The sequence below is a fragment of the Excalfactoria chinensis genome, chromosome 3 (genome assembly GCF_039878825.1).
Source record: "Excalfactoria chinensis isolate bCotChi1 chromosome 3, bCotChi1.hap2, whole genome shotgun sequence".
Lineage (NCBI taxonomy): Eukaryota > Metazoa > Chordata > Aves > Galliformes > Phasianidae > Excalfactoria > Excalfactoria chinensis.
The window spans coordinates 98,344,265-98,360,253 of record NC_092827.1 but is presented as its reverse complement, the minus strand read 5'-3'; the positions used below and the strand labels follow the sequence as shown (position 1 = coordinate 98,360,253).

General features: G+C 46.1%; 1 protein-coding gene across 2 annotated transcripts in view; it reads right to left on the bottom strand.

Annotated features, from left to right (window-relative positions):
* The window catches only part of MEIS1 (Meis homeobox 1), a 93,528-nt gene that overhangs the window by 56,351 nt on the left and 21,188 nt on the right, over window positions 1-15,989 (bottom strand). For both annotated transcript variants that reach the window (XM_072332422.1, XM_072332421.1), the window contains exon 7: window positions 14,972-15,083. In XM_072332422.1, the coding sequence (XP_072188523.1) occupies window positions 14,972-15,083 (112 nt within the window). The remainder of the gene's footprint in view (window positions 1-14,971; window positions 15,084-15,989) is intronic.

Below are 15,989 nucleotides of genomic sequence, written 5' to 3'. Positions count from 1 at the left end.
TTCCTGTCCATGTGGAATGAGCTAGGAAGGTTTATAGGCACTGACTGTGATGTGAAGGAAAAGACTGACTTTTCAAGCATCCTGTGGGAAGAGAGAAGAATGGAAAGGAAGGAAGGAGCAACCTGGAAAGGAGAAAGGAAAAACAGGAGCCCTTGGCTCAAAGGAGAGTGCTTACAACACCCTTAGCTTTGCCTTCATCTATAGATGTTTACTTTTATTTAATCTTGGAAAAAATGTGGTGTGTGATCTGAGTAGGCCCCTAGGCAGATTTAACTTGGATGACCTGAACTTATTCTGCAGATCACCATAGGTCTCACTGACCTTGGCAGTGACACAAGGACCACATTTTCTCACGGATGAATTGCTTCAGAATAATTCTGCCAATGTATTAGGCATAAATAGACTTTTATTTAGCACTGGATAAATATGATCTCTCCTTCTGCCTCTCATCTCCCCAGACAAAATCTATTTATTAGGATAAGGAAAACCCCATCCTCCATCGAGCTCTGGATATGCATCTCAAAGGCCAGGCAGAAGCTTGGCTGCTTTGTGCTCATGGCAATGCGTGCTCAGACTTCGCCTTCAGCATGATGCACTTGGAAGGTAGCTGGTAAGATCTGTTGCTTTTGATTGGAGTGGTCAGCCTGTGTATCTGTGGTTAATAATATCCTCAACAAATATCCTCAAACTCAGAAGAGAGGGGAAAATACAGATAAAAAACGGGAACATTCAGTTTCAGCCACTGGAACAAAAAACACAGTCCTCACCTTCCAGCACTGAGCTGTAAGGCAGCAAAGTGAAGCCGCTCTGAGGTAAGCAGGAAGACTTTTCCATCCATGGGTTTCACTATTCTGTGCCTCTGGTCAGTTGAGGCCACCCCACATTGCTCTTGGGCTCTGCAAATGCCCTACACGCTTCCTCCCCACTGCGGAGGTGGCTAAAGTGGCTATTACACTCAGTCGATACTCTTATGCCACCCGACACTTAATTGCTAAAGAAAAGCAGACTGTAACCACAGAAAGGGCTTTCTGGCCCTGCCTAAGGAAGTATCAGTTCTGAGGTCTGAATAACATCCCTGAAAAACATGAATTAGAGTGGCCCTCTCAAGCTGCGTCATGATTGATAGAGGTAAGCAAAACTGCAGAAGAGAAATCTGATGAAGACCGGGATGGTTTTGTAATACAGGTACACAGACACTCAGACATAGACAAAAAAAAAAAAGAAAGAAAATACTTGCAAACTGGCATCCAAACTACCTTGTGACAGTCAAATAAATCCTAGCGGATACTTATTTCCAGCTACTGCCGCTATGAAAAAGGGCCTCTGTAACAAACTCACTGCAAGCTGAGCAGAAAGGAAACACAACTTTCCAATTTCTTTGTGGACCACTTGCTTCAACCGCACAACTCAGAACCAGCCACTTCCAACCTGCAGGCGAGGGCCAGTCTCAAACTGGGTCATTGAGGTTTTGTAGGCGCAGAAGTTAGTCTACAGCCACACACTTGCACTCTGCTCCGTTGCAATGCTAGAGCAACAGCCACCGGTGCCAGAAGTGGAGGTTGTCTAGAGACAGGAAAACGCTTTCACAAATATCTGCCAGTTATCTGAACAGTCACCAACAACGCCAGCCAGCCTCTGAACCGCTGCTAAATCACACTGCCATTTTCTATGCAAAGCAACTTTGAGTTCTGTAATTTATTTGAGCTGCCCAACCAGCTTCACCTGCAGCTCGTGGTTTAAGCAAATGAGAAGGGAAGATAGAGGTTTTCAGCTATAACCGCAGGCTGAAGTTCAAAGCTCAGCTGAAAACTATTCTTACCTCCACATCATTTAACTGCTATGGAAATGATTTTGACACAACAATCGTATTTACAACGGAAATGATCTAAGCAACGACCTGAACAAGGAAAAACACCCCAGGAGAGGGTCTTGCCCATGCAGTCACGTGGCAGCTTTCCTTCCTGCTCATCTCTCAGAGGCTTTCAGCAAAGCTGAGGTCACATACGAGCACGCAGGGAGAGGTTCGGCACAGCAGTGCGGTTTCAGTTTGCTCAAAGACAACACAGGTTTGTCCATCCCATGGCGCAGAAGGCGAGCAGCATGTACGTAAGGAGGCTGAAGGCCCTGAGCCCAGCTTTCCAACACGCTGCGGTGATCTGCGCAAGTTACAACCCATGGATGGCGAGCAGAATTCCCTGCTGGTACATCCCTGGAAGCAGCTCACTCGGCTCCATCATGAGGCTTTCCCTCGAGAGCCTTCCTTCCAGATGCCAGATAAAGGCAGTGACAAAGTGCTGACAATGCCTGTGCTGCTGCTGCCAGTCCCCTGCCCTCCCTCTGCCTCAGACTCCAGAGCTGGCTCCAGCCCTAGACTCTGCACTTGGAGCTTTGCAAGGATAAAGAGACCTGAACTCTGTGTTTCTTGAGCAGGTCAGAGGCACTGCTTGCAATCTGGAGATAGATGGGGAAACAGAATCCAAAGGGAACTTGCTCATCTTTGATATGAAAATACGAGTTCAACACATTCCCCATAGAAATTATAAGAACAACAAAAAAACAAATGCGAAAGAAAACCAACCTCATCTGCTAGTGAGCACTGCTACAAATACAACCACAAAACAAAATGGATAAATGAGCCTTTTGGAATGCGTGTTAGCGCGCCTAAATGGACTGAAGGTGAATCTGGTTAGTTTGGGGTGGAAATGGGTTTAACTCTAGTTTTACATTTAAAAGCATCCAAGGGAGGGAGGTGGAGAGCAGTGCTACCAGCTGTTGTGCCCGGTGGACAAAGGACTCTGCATCCACCAGTACAACAAAGCCATGACCCGGTGGTCTGCATGCTGCTATTCCTCCCACACAAACTCATTTCATTTCAAGGTTTCATTCCCAGAGTCTTTCATCTCATGAAAGGCCTCCACGCTGTTTAGTTGAAAGCGGAGAGATCCACTGCTAACCACGTTCCTCAAGCCTGGGTTTTACATTCAAGTCCCCAGATCCCACAAAAAAAAAAAAAATGCCCACCAAAATCCACACGTGGAGCAACAGCATCTGGATGGCAAAGAGAGCAGGGAACCTGGCTTCCCGAGAGCTGGGCATGGAGACACAAACACTGCTTCCCAGGAGTAAGGATAAATAGATATCTATATTTACACATCTGTATTTTATGTGTGTCAACATTCCTGCCCAGTTCCTATTTGCAGCATTGACCAGCAAAGACAAGAGTTTCATGGGATGGCAATGCCAGAGCACCGAGGAACTGCAGAGGAGACAGTGCCACGCGCAAATCCAGTGCCCAAAACCATCCCCTGCTCTTCATCAGCACAAAACCTTCACCCCGTGCAGAGCAAGAAGTTCCTTCCCAAAGAAACAAGGAGCCGGAGTACAGATGCACCCCTCCTTGCTTGAGGCATTTCAGTTGGGCAGTGATGTTTAGCAAACCCATGGTGATGAGCCTTTGCAGTTTGCCTCCCCAGGCCATGGAGAAAAATAAGAACCCTCCAAAGGGAAATCTGGGATTGGGATGACTAAAGGATCCTGCAGACCACTAGCTTTGAATACAGTATAGAAAACTTGCCATCAGCGAAGCTCTCAAGGAAATGCTGGATATGGAGGGCAGGATATGCCCACCTCTTCTTTTAAACGAGATCCGCATGACAGGGCCCCTTCTAAAATTACTCAGGGTGAAAAGGCTGAATTTAGCACCCATCTATTACCTTATCATGAGGATACAACCTCATGCTTCCTGCCACTGGGAATATACAGAACTCCACTTCTTATCATCACATCAGAATTAATGTCTTCTTCCTATTTTCTCTTACTTACAAAAAATATATATATATAATGCCCGCCCTCCTTGATAAATAGCCAGCTGAATTTATGTCTTACCAAACTAAATTTAAATGCAAGAAACAGGAAGCTTTTACTTGGAAACTGGAATTCCAAGCACTCAGTGGCAAACAATGAGCTGGGGAGATAAAGATGCAATGGAAATGGTGGGAGACAGACCTGACATGCTTCCTGCCCACGCTGCCTCAAGAGCATGTGTCCTACCGTGATAGGAGCAGCCACACTGCCCGCTTTTATTTTGGTAATTGTATTTGTTCCTGTGAAAACCCCTATAAAAACAAGTCGGAAGAGCAGACAATAGTCAGGCCGCCATCTCTTATAGCCAGATCTTTTACTTAACACTTTAGCACAAGATGCAATCAGCGGATCTTTGTCCATTTATACAATTCTCCCCGCCGCACCAAGGATTGTATTACACTCTCAAGCATGTGCACCAGCCAGATCCCAGCATCAAGCCTTCCCCATCACTTCAGGAGATTGATCTGATACTTGAAAGCACATTTGCTATTATCTACTACAGCCCTTTGGAAATGACATTACACAGATACGGGGGGCAGGCAAATATTGCTGCTCTTTTATTATTCCTGCCATTCGCTCGCTTGTAATATCTGAAAAGTTCCCAGGTCAATGGGATTACGTTATCTGCCTCCCCGGGCTTTATCTCCTCCCCGCACCCCACAGGTATCCATGTCAAAACGGGACTCTCCGGCGGGGGGTTTCTTTGCCTCGGGTCAGCCTCAGGTCAAGCTTTTCACCGCTTGCTAATGCAAAGCTTCCCCCCTGGCCCTCAAACCTCCCGAGCCCCAAAGCTGTGGGGCCAGGCAGCACCCACACCACAGCCAGAGCGGGTTGGTGGCTTTCACCAAACACAGCCGCTTGGCCGAGGTTGTATCCTTGCACTAAACCTGAAGGATGGGAGCCTTTTAACTAGTTAGGAGCAACTCGGACTATATTTTTGCCTACCGGAGCGAAGATCAATTTTTATTTAGATTGATTTTAAGATTTACATGCGAGAAATGGAGAAAATTGGATCAAATATATACTAAAGCAAATTGTTGACTCCCATGAAAGCCAGTAAAACCAAAACAGATTTCAGAGATCTCATCTACCAGCACCTGAGGTTTGCTTTATTTCATTATTTCCTATACATTTACAGAGCAGAAATTTGCTCAACTCTCTTCCAGTTTTCTTCCTCTGAAACAATAAGCCTCCCCAAAGAATATTCTGTACTTGCATACTATCACCAGGATGGCATATGGCAAACTAGCAGCAGGCAGTTTATCTTCATCCTCTTTGCAAGCTAAAATTAGCACCGTGCTTTTGCAAGGCTATACGATGCATTTCAGAGCAGCACGATACACCTAATACAGCTTCAGCTCTGTCCCTGGCCAATCTCCAGTGGTCAAGTAAATTGATTATTCATTTTAATTGAATATTAATATGGGTAATAGCAAGTTTGCATTTCTCAGCTGGCGAGGCGCTTTTAAGCTGAACACTGCCATTTCACCCACACCGACCACAACAGTAAATAGAATTAATGTATTAGTAACATATAGAATTAATTTGTATGAGGCTATTCTAATTTATATTAAAGCATTATATACGGAAAGCTGTGCTGAAAAATTGCCTGTCTGTGCCTTCTATGTTTTTCATTGATAGGATATAATGGATCTTACTGAAGGGATGTACACCCCTGTTATGAGCAACGTGCTCTTCCTGCTCCAGCCTGCATTCCACCAGTGAGGTTTGCTTTCTTGGGAGTAAATTCAACCAAGTCACCCACTTTTCATCTCCTGATGATGTGGCTACGTTGCCTGGAATACTCCCCTCTCAGCTGTTCAGCCTGGCACGTTTTAGCCACCTCAGGGGTTTTCTGACAGATGAAATCCACGGGCAGACACTAACACCAGCACCATTCACTAATTCGGTATCTCATAGCCGTAGTGCCAAGAAACTTAGCATGACACTTTTTCCAAAGGAAATATGAAAAGTCTCAGAAAAGCCACCGCACTTCACAAGGCAGGTTACTTTACCACCTTCCTCGCCAGGTTCACAGAATAAAGACGTATAATAGTGGGAGGAAGTCACACTCAAGCACGTACATGAACAAACATACACAAACTATAAATATTTATACACCGACATTCAAGGACTTTGTGGCTCGAGCTGCTTACCAACTGACAAAACAATCCCCTACTTCACCTACAGCCTCTTACAGCAACACAGCACGAGACCGGCTCTGTCTGATAGTTACAATGAAATCATGTCATTATGATTCTGATTTTTACACAGCTGGTCCCACGTGGAATTTGTACGGGTCATTCCAGACAAACACAGAATAAAAAGGAGATGGGCAGAACGCTGCACCAAAACCCTCCCCTGGGCACACTCAGTGCCATAGGCAGGGAGTGGGAGGGAGCCAGTGAGAGATGCTTTACTGTCTGGGGACAGGAGGTGCAATCCTACTTTTGCAGTGCTCTAAAAGGAGCTTACACAAAGTTTTAAACCACGACACTTTCCTTGAAGCACTTCAGCTAATATTGACCGCGTTAATCCTTTCCCTTAATGAAGGCTGTCAACGCAGACGGATGTGGGCTACAGCCCAGGACAGCAGGCAGGAGCATGGTGCTGGCCTTTCTCTGCACTCAGAGCTCTCAGCAAGGCAAGGGCAGCAACAGAAGCTTCTCCACCCCAACAAGCCTGGGTCTGTGACCTCCACCTGCTGCTGAGGCAGAGCTACGTCATATCTCCTTCTCAGCTCCATCGGGACACTACTGACTCCGGAATATTTTTAGCCTTCATCCATGTGACACTAATTGCTCTTCAAGAGCTGGGCAAAGAGTTCAGAACCAGCCAGGCTACGTCCATCACCTGCAGCTCTCCCTGGCGACATAACCGGTGTCTCCTAGCTGGTCTTTCCATGCTGCTCCACAAAGGGTGGTCCCTGGGACAAACAGAACTACCAGAGCCATCTCCCCCCTGTAGCACAGTGTTAGTCACACCAAAAATGAACAACAGACTACATGGTAACCAAAAAGGTCACCCCAACTACATTTTTACTTGCTTGTATGATAGCTCACCTTCTTTCCAACCCCTCCATGCTATGCTTGGGCAAAGAGCAACCTCAAAAAATCAGCCTGCAAATTCCATGGGAGGTTTTCAGTGCTCGCATTTGGCACTGAGAAAAAGAAGCCCACGTGCATCGATGCGCTTAGAAAAAATGATGTCAGCATCTTGCAGCGTTGATCCTATTAATTAATCCCATAAAGAATGCCCCCTCGCCCACAAACATATAATGTAATGCCAGCTTAATCTTACAAAAAGAAAAAAAATAATACAATGCAATAAGATTACTACTCTGACTCTGCTAACTGTTACAGCCCTGCTTAATCCTGTGTTTCTGCACTCTAACAAGCTCCTGCGACACTGTATGGAGTTTATCAAAGCAGTTTCTGATACAAAAGGACTTATGTTTTAAACGACATAATTCCACGGGCTTTTGTGCTCTCTCTGCGATATGTTTATCCAACGACTTTCATCCCCAAAGAGCTCAGGGCCCATCGCCTGCTGCTGCTGAAGGCTTCGTTTCAGGCTCCACACTGGAGCTGGGTTAGAAATGAAGTAGCAAAAAACAGCATCACGGAAGGGTGTTAGGCTGAGACCTGTGGGGCTGGGGCTGCTCCCAACTGTACCAGCTGGAGCTCAACGCCTCCTGCCCACATCCAGACAGCAATCTGCATGGGACCATTCCCAGCTACGGACACACCGAGTTTCCCACGGAAGGCAAGAAGAACGCTCTGCTCCTTCCCCGTAATTATCAAATCATCCCGAAAATGAGGAAGAATTGAGAATCCTCCTTATAGCACATCGTAAAACAGAGAGGGCTCGCGCTTGCATGATGTTGTCGGAGCCGCCTGCCAACAAAACTTTACGAAGAGCGCAGGAATTCGTGTTTACTGAGATGTTAAAGTCGTAAAAGGGGGGAACTGTATTTTTTTTTCCCACAGCCTAAACGAAGGTGAACCGAGTAAATTTGGCAGAGAGCGCGGAGCCATATGCCATTTCCCACAGCAGTGTGGTATTTTCCTCTGGGAATAAAACATTTTCCTTAAACTACTGTTTATAACTCTTATCAGTTCAACAGCAATAGAGCCATCAAGTCCAATATCTTGTGGAAAAAAGTCAAGGTCAACAAGTACTTGCATTTTCGTTTATCTTTAGCTGCAATTGCTACTGACATTCAATTGGGTAATAAACATGAGGACTGTCAAATGCTCTCAGCAAACAGGTGATCCAAAAGCTATCACAGGGAAAGAGGCTACTGCCAGGTAATCAAACAATCCTGTTGCAACAATTATGATTGGAGTGTATTCATTTACAGAAGCAATCGCCTGTCAAATGTGAATGAATATTGTCAAAGCTTTCCCACCACCAGGGTAGGAAGGGCGAGGAAACGCAAACTGCAGCGACTTTCTAGTTCTTACCGACAGAGGCACGCCAGCGTTAGCGAGACCCATCCAAAAATGAGTCAGTTAAAAACAAAAAAAATCCAGTGCTTATCTTATTTCCTGAATTACATGTTTTAATAAAATATATTCTCACATAAACTCCGGAGCTGGTGGCTCCAAGCAGATGGATCTCGTGTCAGGCTCTTGCAGCAGCAATTGCACTGCAGCACAAGCTCTGGTTTCACCCACGATTCATCAGTTTAAGGGCTTCTCTTCCAACCTTAGTCATCTTTTTTTTCCCCTCTCACAGCACTTCACAAGAAAGGTACGAAGACGTTTGACAGCAAGCAGCCAAATGCCGCACCCTGTTGCATCACTAATCCAGAAACAATGCCTGTTTACAGGTTTGGAGTCACTGCAATAAATTGTTTCTCAAAAGCGGAGGCCATCTCAGGAACATGACTTGGCTTTTTTAACCTCTGATGTAAGGATGCCAATGACGCACAACAGAAGGTTGCTCTCTGCCTGCATCCGATGGCCAAAGACTCTGCTGATGCCAGCAAGACCTGGAGAGGCCAAGGGGGATCAGGGCAGCACCCTAAATATGGAAAGTCTATGGTCTAAATGGGAAACTTATTGGCTCCAATGAGACACTGCAACCAACAGGAGTGAACCCAGGATGCATAGGGGAAAAAAAAGAAAGATCCTATCCAAGCAACCTTCAAACTCGAGCACTGCTAAGAAAAGGGTATCTTGGGAACCTAAAACCTATCTCTGAAGCCAAAATCCCCTCGTCTGTCCCACCCAAGAAGGAAAACAAGATGATAGGAAGTAGCTCAGGAAGAGATTTGGCAACATGTCTTTTCCCTGCTATCTCACCAGAGGTTCAATATTCAAGGTCTCACACTCAGGAACACACTTGCACCATGCAGTAACACTTCTGGGGCCTGCACAAGCCAATGGCATGTTCAGCTGAGGGTCAGGATCATATTCTTATGAACATCTAGGTATGCAAAGACTTGTGCATGGCCACGCAGACATCCAATGGAGTAGGCATTTCTAATTGTATGCTGCTTGGCCTCAGAAAAATAAAAAAGAAGAAAGACTCCAGCACATGATTTTTTTTCTGCTCGATTACAGGTGGGCTGAGAAGTCAGGAATGCTTGTATTTCCACATCCACTTGGAAGAGTAAAGTAAGCAGTTCCCAAAGCCATCCTCTCTGCTGAGGATGGCTTCAGCCTCCTGCGCCCAGCTTTGTTCCCTGCCTGGCTGAAGCTTTCCCAAACAAAGACTCAAAATCACAGTGAGACGTTTGCCCTGATTGTGAGCTGCTTATTATCTCTGGGGGCTGACCTGAAAAACAAGTCAGTGCTTACGCAGAGATATTCAAGTTTCCCCTAAAAGGCAAATGGGAGGGAGGGAGGTTTTTACAAGGAAAAGAACTGGTTTGTGATTCTGCTATCCACAATTTAGGCAAAACAAACAGCGTCAATGAGTACTCCAATTAGTTTTGCCAAATCAGAAAGAGAAATGCCAGCTACTAACAGACATCGGGAATAAGTGTGAATGGTGAAATACACCCTGGCAGCAGCAATGGATGCTCAGACCATGCATGGCACACAGCACGTCAAGGCAAGGGCTCTCTCACAGGCCTGCGTGGAAGCGGAGCTCTGCCTGGCCACAGCACGGAGCTCAGCACCGCCAAAACGCAGCCAACAGCTGAGTCGGGCTGACGAGACCAGAGAAACACACAGAAGGAAGGAAAAAACAGTTTCACGCCCTCCGGCTTTAGAGCAGAATGATAAATTGACATGGTGTTGTTATGAGCATAATCCTCAGCCACTCAATCACTGTTAAAAAATAAAACACGATTCCGAGGAGATAAAAATAATTAATGCCGGTGCTGCTGAAGGATGTGCACCTACACGAAGAGCCTCCAACCCAGAGACACGGTTCAGGTTTCCTGCTTGCAATTACAAAACCTGTGTTTGCGGATTCTTTCTTCTTTCTCTTCCATCTCACATCTCACGCCAAGTAAAGAGGCACAGGTGCATGTGCTGGTCTAAAGAAAACCAAGCACTGGCCACTTGATGGAGAAGCAGGAATGGCAAATGGGACTGCGGAGCCTCCGAGAGAACACCCACACAGACACCACTCCTTTCAAACAAGCCTATTACGCTTAATTTGGGCTTCACAATATCTGAACCCCCAGAAAAAGCGCAGGGAGCAGCCCCTGCTGACTAATGCTCTGTCTTTACCAATCGAGGGTCACATCCAGCCCAACCGATCGCATGATAATGGCAGCAGAAAAGGTCAATCAAAGACAAGCCGGAGCTCCCACTGCCGGGCTGACCTTCGGAGCTTGTGACAAATTGCTATCAGTCAATGTCAACTAATGACGGCGGCTCTTTGGCTAATCAATTGTTCTAAAAATGATCAAGAAAACTACTCACAGGACAGCTCATTTTCACATCAATGCCTGTGAAGTATGAAAAGCTCATTTTTTGAGTTTTTAATAAGCTCATAAGTAAAGCAGTTACTTGGTAACAGGGGTCACCTTAGTGAAAAGACAGAACCTTTGTCTGCCTTTTACATATTCTTTTATTACCATATTATAGTAAAAATATGCCATGCCATTACTGTGCCAGAGGGCTACATAATAAAGAAGGTAATCCTTCATACATTTTTTGAGATAAATACTTCTGCGTTTTAGGGACCTCTGTTTGGATGTAAATAACTATCCACATGCTGCCCCTGTATCTAAATGCAAAGCAATCACTGCTGACACACAGCACAGGTGACGTGCTCACTTATTATTCACACAGACTCCATGTGACAAAGCTGGTAGCAAACGGCGTGCTGCAAACCCAGCGGCACCACCACAGGATGTTAGGGCCAGCAGCAGCTGGTAGGTCCCCAAAGCCCACACCTGATGGGACCACAACTTCACCTGGGCTGCTTTCAGGAGAACTTGTGTTTGGTTGGAAACTCATGCTCAGGAACCTGCAAAGCACCACGAAAGCAAACTCATAAACAGCCCTGAAACAACAAATGCTGCTGCACGATGTCTCAGGTTTGAGAAGTGCAGATACAGCTCTGCTTTGCTTTCCTCCAGCCTGTACAGAGAGCATCCAGCCGAAGCACATCTCCAGGCATCATGCTATATGACGTCTCTTGAGAAAAAGCCACGTGCACGCACACAAATCATTTGAGTCACCCAGAACAACAGAGCACAGCCCCCTCCACCCCTCTCCATCCCTCCCCATGCAGATTCCTACCACCAGCACCTGCACAGCCCCAGATAACCAACCCCAAACTGACCCACCTCACCCAACCACACGTCCTAACTACAATCCCCACCTCGCTATGGAGGTATTAAGACTTTGGTTTTCGTCGGTGAAACTGCAAAGTGGCAGCAGTTTTAGGTTACACCCTAAGCCCAAATTGCCACGGTAGTTTTTCAAATTAAAATATCTTGCATGGCCTCGGCCCCTTCTTGAGCCGTCCATGGGCAAGAAATAAAGGAGGCAGGACGACACTTAAGCTCAGCCATAATTGGAAGTATGTGAAAAATGAAGTGTCGGTTCGGTCAATAAAGGGCAAAGGTGAAGGGGAACTGCAGCCCAAGCGCAGAGCGAAATGTGCTCATTAAGGCACCCAATCCGAGAGCTGCTGCCCACCTACCCCATTAGTCACCGGCCATCTGACTGCTCCCAGGGCCTGTCCTGGCGCTCTGATTACTTTCCCTTACTCGCAAAGGCGAGAGGTGCACAAATCGCCCCTGGAGCGCAACACTGCCCTTCTCACCCTGCGGCCCGGAGAGCACCCAAATAAAAATGGGATTGCCTTCTGTCCATAGGTTGCCCCAACTCTTGCAAGAGGCCCCAAAACATTGTAGCCGCTGACAGGTTTTGATAAAGAAATATTGCTGCTCACACTTGAAAGAGCAACGATTACGGGAGGTTACAAAATGTTCTGCACCGAGGCTGAGGCTGGAACAAAAAAAAAAAACAACCAGAAGAGCCTCTTCCCAACATGCTCAAAGGAATAGGAAAGCAGCCCTCAAAACTCTTCTACAGTATTATTCTGCTTTCCTGTGCTATACCTGTCCACTGCAACGACACCACGCCAGCCTTTCATATGAGACAGTGTCACTGTGCCATGCAATAGTACAGCCCACTGCTCAATGGCACGAGACCACCAAGCATCTCCTCTGCAGCTAAGTAGGGACTTACACAACAGCTTGGAGCAGCTGGGAGTCATTGCTACCACTAAGTAAATAAATTTATGCATTAAAAAGGACTTTAAAGTGTTTACAGGAAAGGGAGCCTCTCCTGTTTGCAAAGGTTTTGTTCCATGTACTTTGTACATGGACATAAAAACACACTCAGTAGGGATTTAAAGCAGTGATACATCAAGCTGAGAAGAAAACCTTCGAGAAAGCCCCAAAATAGATTTTCATATAGTCTGGATTAAGGATCAAGGGAGAAAGTCTTCACTGAGGACCCTGACCTTTGTTGTCCATGTGCCCCATGTCCTTGGGACACCTGGAGCCCAACTCACACACTGGGCAGCACTCTATGGCTCAATCTTATGCTTGTCTTATGCAAGGTGAAAGTATGGGCATAGGGATGCGCCTCAGCAAACGAGAACAAATTCCCCCCGAATCTCAGCTCCAGAGTGCTGAGAGCAAACCAAGAGCAAAGTCAGGCTCGGGAAGAACACTGCTACCCTTCCCACATCCCTGTGCCTCAAAAAAAGACAGAGGACCTTACCCAAGGGAGGAAGCGGCCATAAGGCAGGCCTGGGACCAAGTGCCCACTGGACAGCTCCCCCTTGTTCACCATTTCCTAAAGTTTCAACACAAGGCTTCCTCACCAAATTCCTCTTATCAGGAGCTGGCAGCAAACCCAGCCTCAGCACAACTTACTGCACAATTTGGGTACCAGTTTCCACGATGGCTAACACACACTGACATCCTACCCAAAAAGCACTTCTGCCCAAGACCACAGCACACAACTTGCTGGGAGCAGGCGGTGATGACGGCAACAATGCACCAGCTAGGGCTGCACAGGAGATTAATTAAATGCCACATTTAGGTGAAGACAAAGCCTGAAAGCTTTTAAAAGTACACAAGGAACCGAGGAGCTCCATTTCCCAAGTGCCGCAATGGCTCAGGAACACGCCAACGTTTGGTACACGCATGAACACGCGCACACCCGGCCAACAAAAGAGCAGCCCTATCCAAGCACAGAACTCCCTCTGAACAACCACCACACTTGCTATTGCAGCAACCTTTCCCCCTTAAAAAAAACACAGGGATTTAAAGCCCGTTCCAAAAGTAAGACGCTCTAATGAACACGTTGACACCGCTTCAGCCATGGCATTGTGCACAGCACCACCAGGATATATACATGCGTGTACTTGAAAGAAAAAAGGCCCCTTGGATTTATGTTGCATATCATTTTCCAGTAAAAGTCAGAGGTCAGAAGGTTACCAGTTTCTGCCTCAGCTCTGCAGCAGTTTACTATTCCAGGCCCCATTTTTACTAGGCTATGCTTGCGATGAAGTCAGCAACTTTTCTTTAAACAATAAAGTGTCTCAAATACTTAAGATTCTATAAAGAGATGCTATTCGCAGCATAAGTTACGTCCGCGTGTATAAGGAATTAGAATATACTGGTTTAGTTTAAAAACTAATCTTGTTAAACTCAGACTTTGCCATGCTAATCAGTACTGTTCAACCCTTTTTTTTGTGTGTGTGGAAACACAATTCCTTTGTTGTCTAACAGCACTTGAATGAAACATGATCATAAACCAGATTTAAAAGTATATACCTATTCCGAGCTCAGAGCCAGCTCCAATAAAGTGCTCCCTTTTATATTCAGATTAAGGATCCTTTTTAAATTTTAATTGCATTAAATTAGCACTAAATCCACTGCAGTTGGTCTCTTCAGGAAAAGTACGAAGCATTTAAGCAGAAAAAAAAAGCAAAACAAAACAAAACCAGAACTTCAGCTTTTTAAGCTCTGGACCCTCCAAGACAGCACTAAGAACTCACAGCATGCCCCACTTGTATGGCACTGAGCTGCTTCTATCCTGCTGCATTAATACTCTGCTTGGCTTGGCACTCAAACAAAACATTTTTGCATTCACATCAATTGGAATTGAGTGAAAAATAAAAGTGCTGGTTGGGATTTTGAAAAATGGGCCAGCTAACATCTCTTTTTTACACACAGAAAAGTTTTGGTGGCATCTTCAAATATTAGCAAGCGTTTCTACAATGTTAATTACATTTGCTTTTGAAAATTTCATCTTTTAATCCATTTGAATGGAAAAAAAAAGCAAACAGACAAAAAACAAAAACCAACAAATAAAAACAGAACATAAAGCAACCTTTCTTGTTGCTTATTTTTATGAAGTGTCCTGCAAATTTGGTACATATGTTTTTCTACCATGTGCCTCCTGGCAGGGTAAAAGAACTGAAGATGCCAATGATTTTATCAGGAGAAGATGGGAAAAAAAAAGTGACAAAAAAGGAAGCCAGCCCTTTCCCAGCACGAGCCTCCTAGTACCTGAGCACATCTCAAACTTTCAGAAACAGAGGGACCGGTCCCCGCGGCCAAGCGCGCTGGCGGCCTCTCTCCGCAAAGCAAGCACCAGGGCTCCTTCCCTACCTTGCTCACTGCTGTTGTCCCCACTGTGCGATGTGTGTCCCCCACTGGAGGGCCCAGGGGTTCCCCCAGAACGCGTCGATGCCGTGTCATCGTGATCTCTGTTCCAGGAGGGCTGTGGGTGAGAGAAAAGGGGATGAGAGAGAGATTAGGATGCGGCACCCAGCCCTGCCAGTACCGCAGAACCATGCATGGGTTGAGCCCAACCCATGCACGCACCCCCAGCAGTTCTCCTTGTGAGGCACAGAACTGCTGTTCCTCAGCTCCAATAACACCCTCTGGAATACATTCACCATCTAAATAACCCTGTGCATTATTACCACAGAAAACAGAAACATCCTCAGTGAGGAGAGCTGTGGAGAGAGACTGGCGAGAGGATGCCGGCAAGCAGCTCCAGCTGTACTTTTAGCCCTAGCAAACCCCCCTAGGACCACAGCTCTTGTGCTCAATGGGAGCAGCACACAGCAGCTTCTATCAGCCGTGAGCTCCTGGGCAAGCAGAACATGGAAGGCCTTAAGGACCTTGCTCACAATTAGGCCCGAGTCCATAATAGCGGGTGCGCGTCAGCTGTTTGCTGGATGGGATATGGCAAATGGACCAGGCATGGGGACAAAAAGAGTTGGGAATAACAATGGCTTCACATAGGCTGTGCACCCTCAACCCCATGCAGAGCCTCCTTGTACTATTGAACAGAAAACAGATGTTGCTTCTTATCACCGGGTGCATTTGAAAGTAACATTCAGATAGGAAAAACTGGCTGTAAATTAAATTCTTGGGGAAAACAATTGTGGCAACGCTCCTCCCAAGTCTCCCTTTATCACCAGAAAAGATTTTAATTAGCTTTTAGGACTAGCTTTTACAAACATCACAGAGACTCGCTGGTCATCCTGCACGGCCCTCTGTGCGCGACTGAATGGCTGCTTCCTCACTATGGAGAGAGATTGCCCGTGGAAACGATTCCCAAAAAGAGAACCCCCAGTGCTCACTGCACACACAAGAACCTATGGGATTTAAATCATTA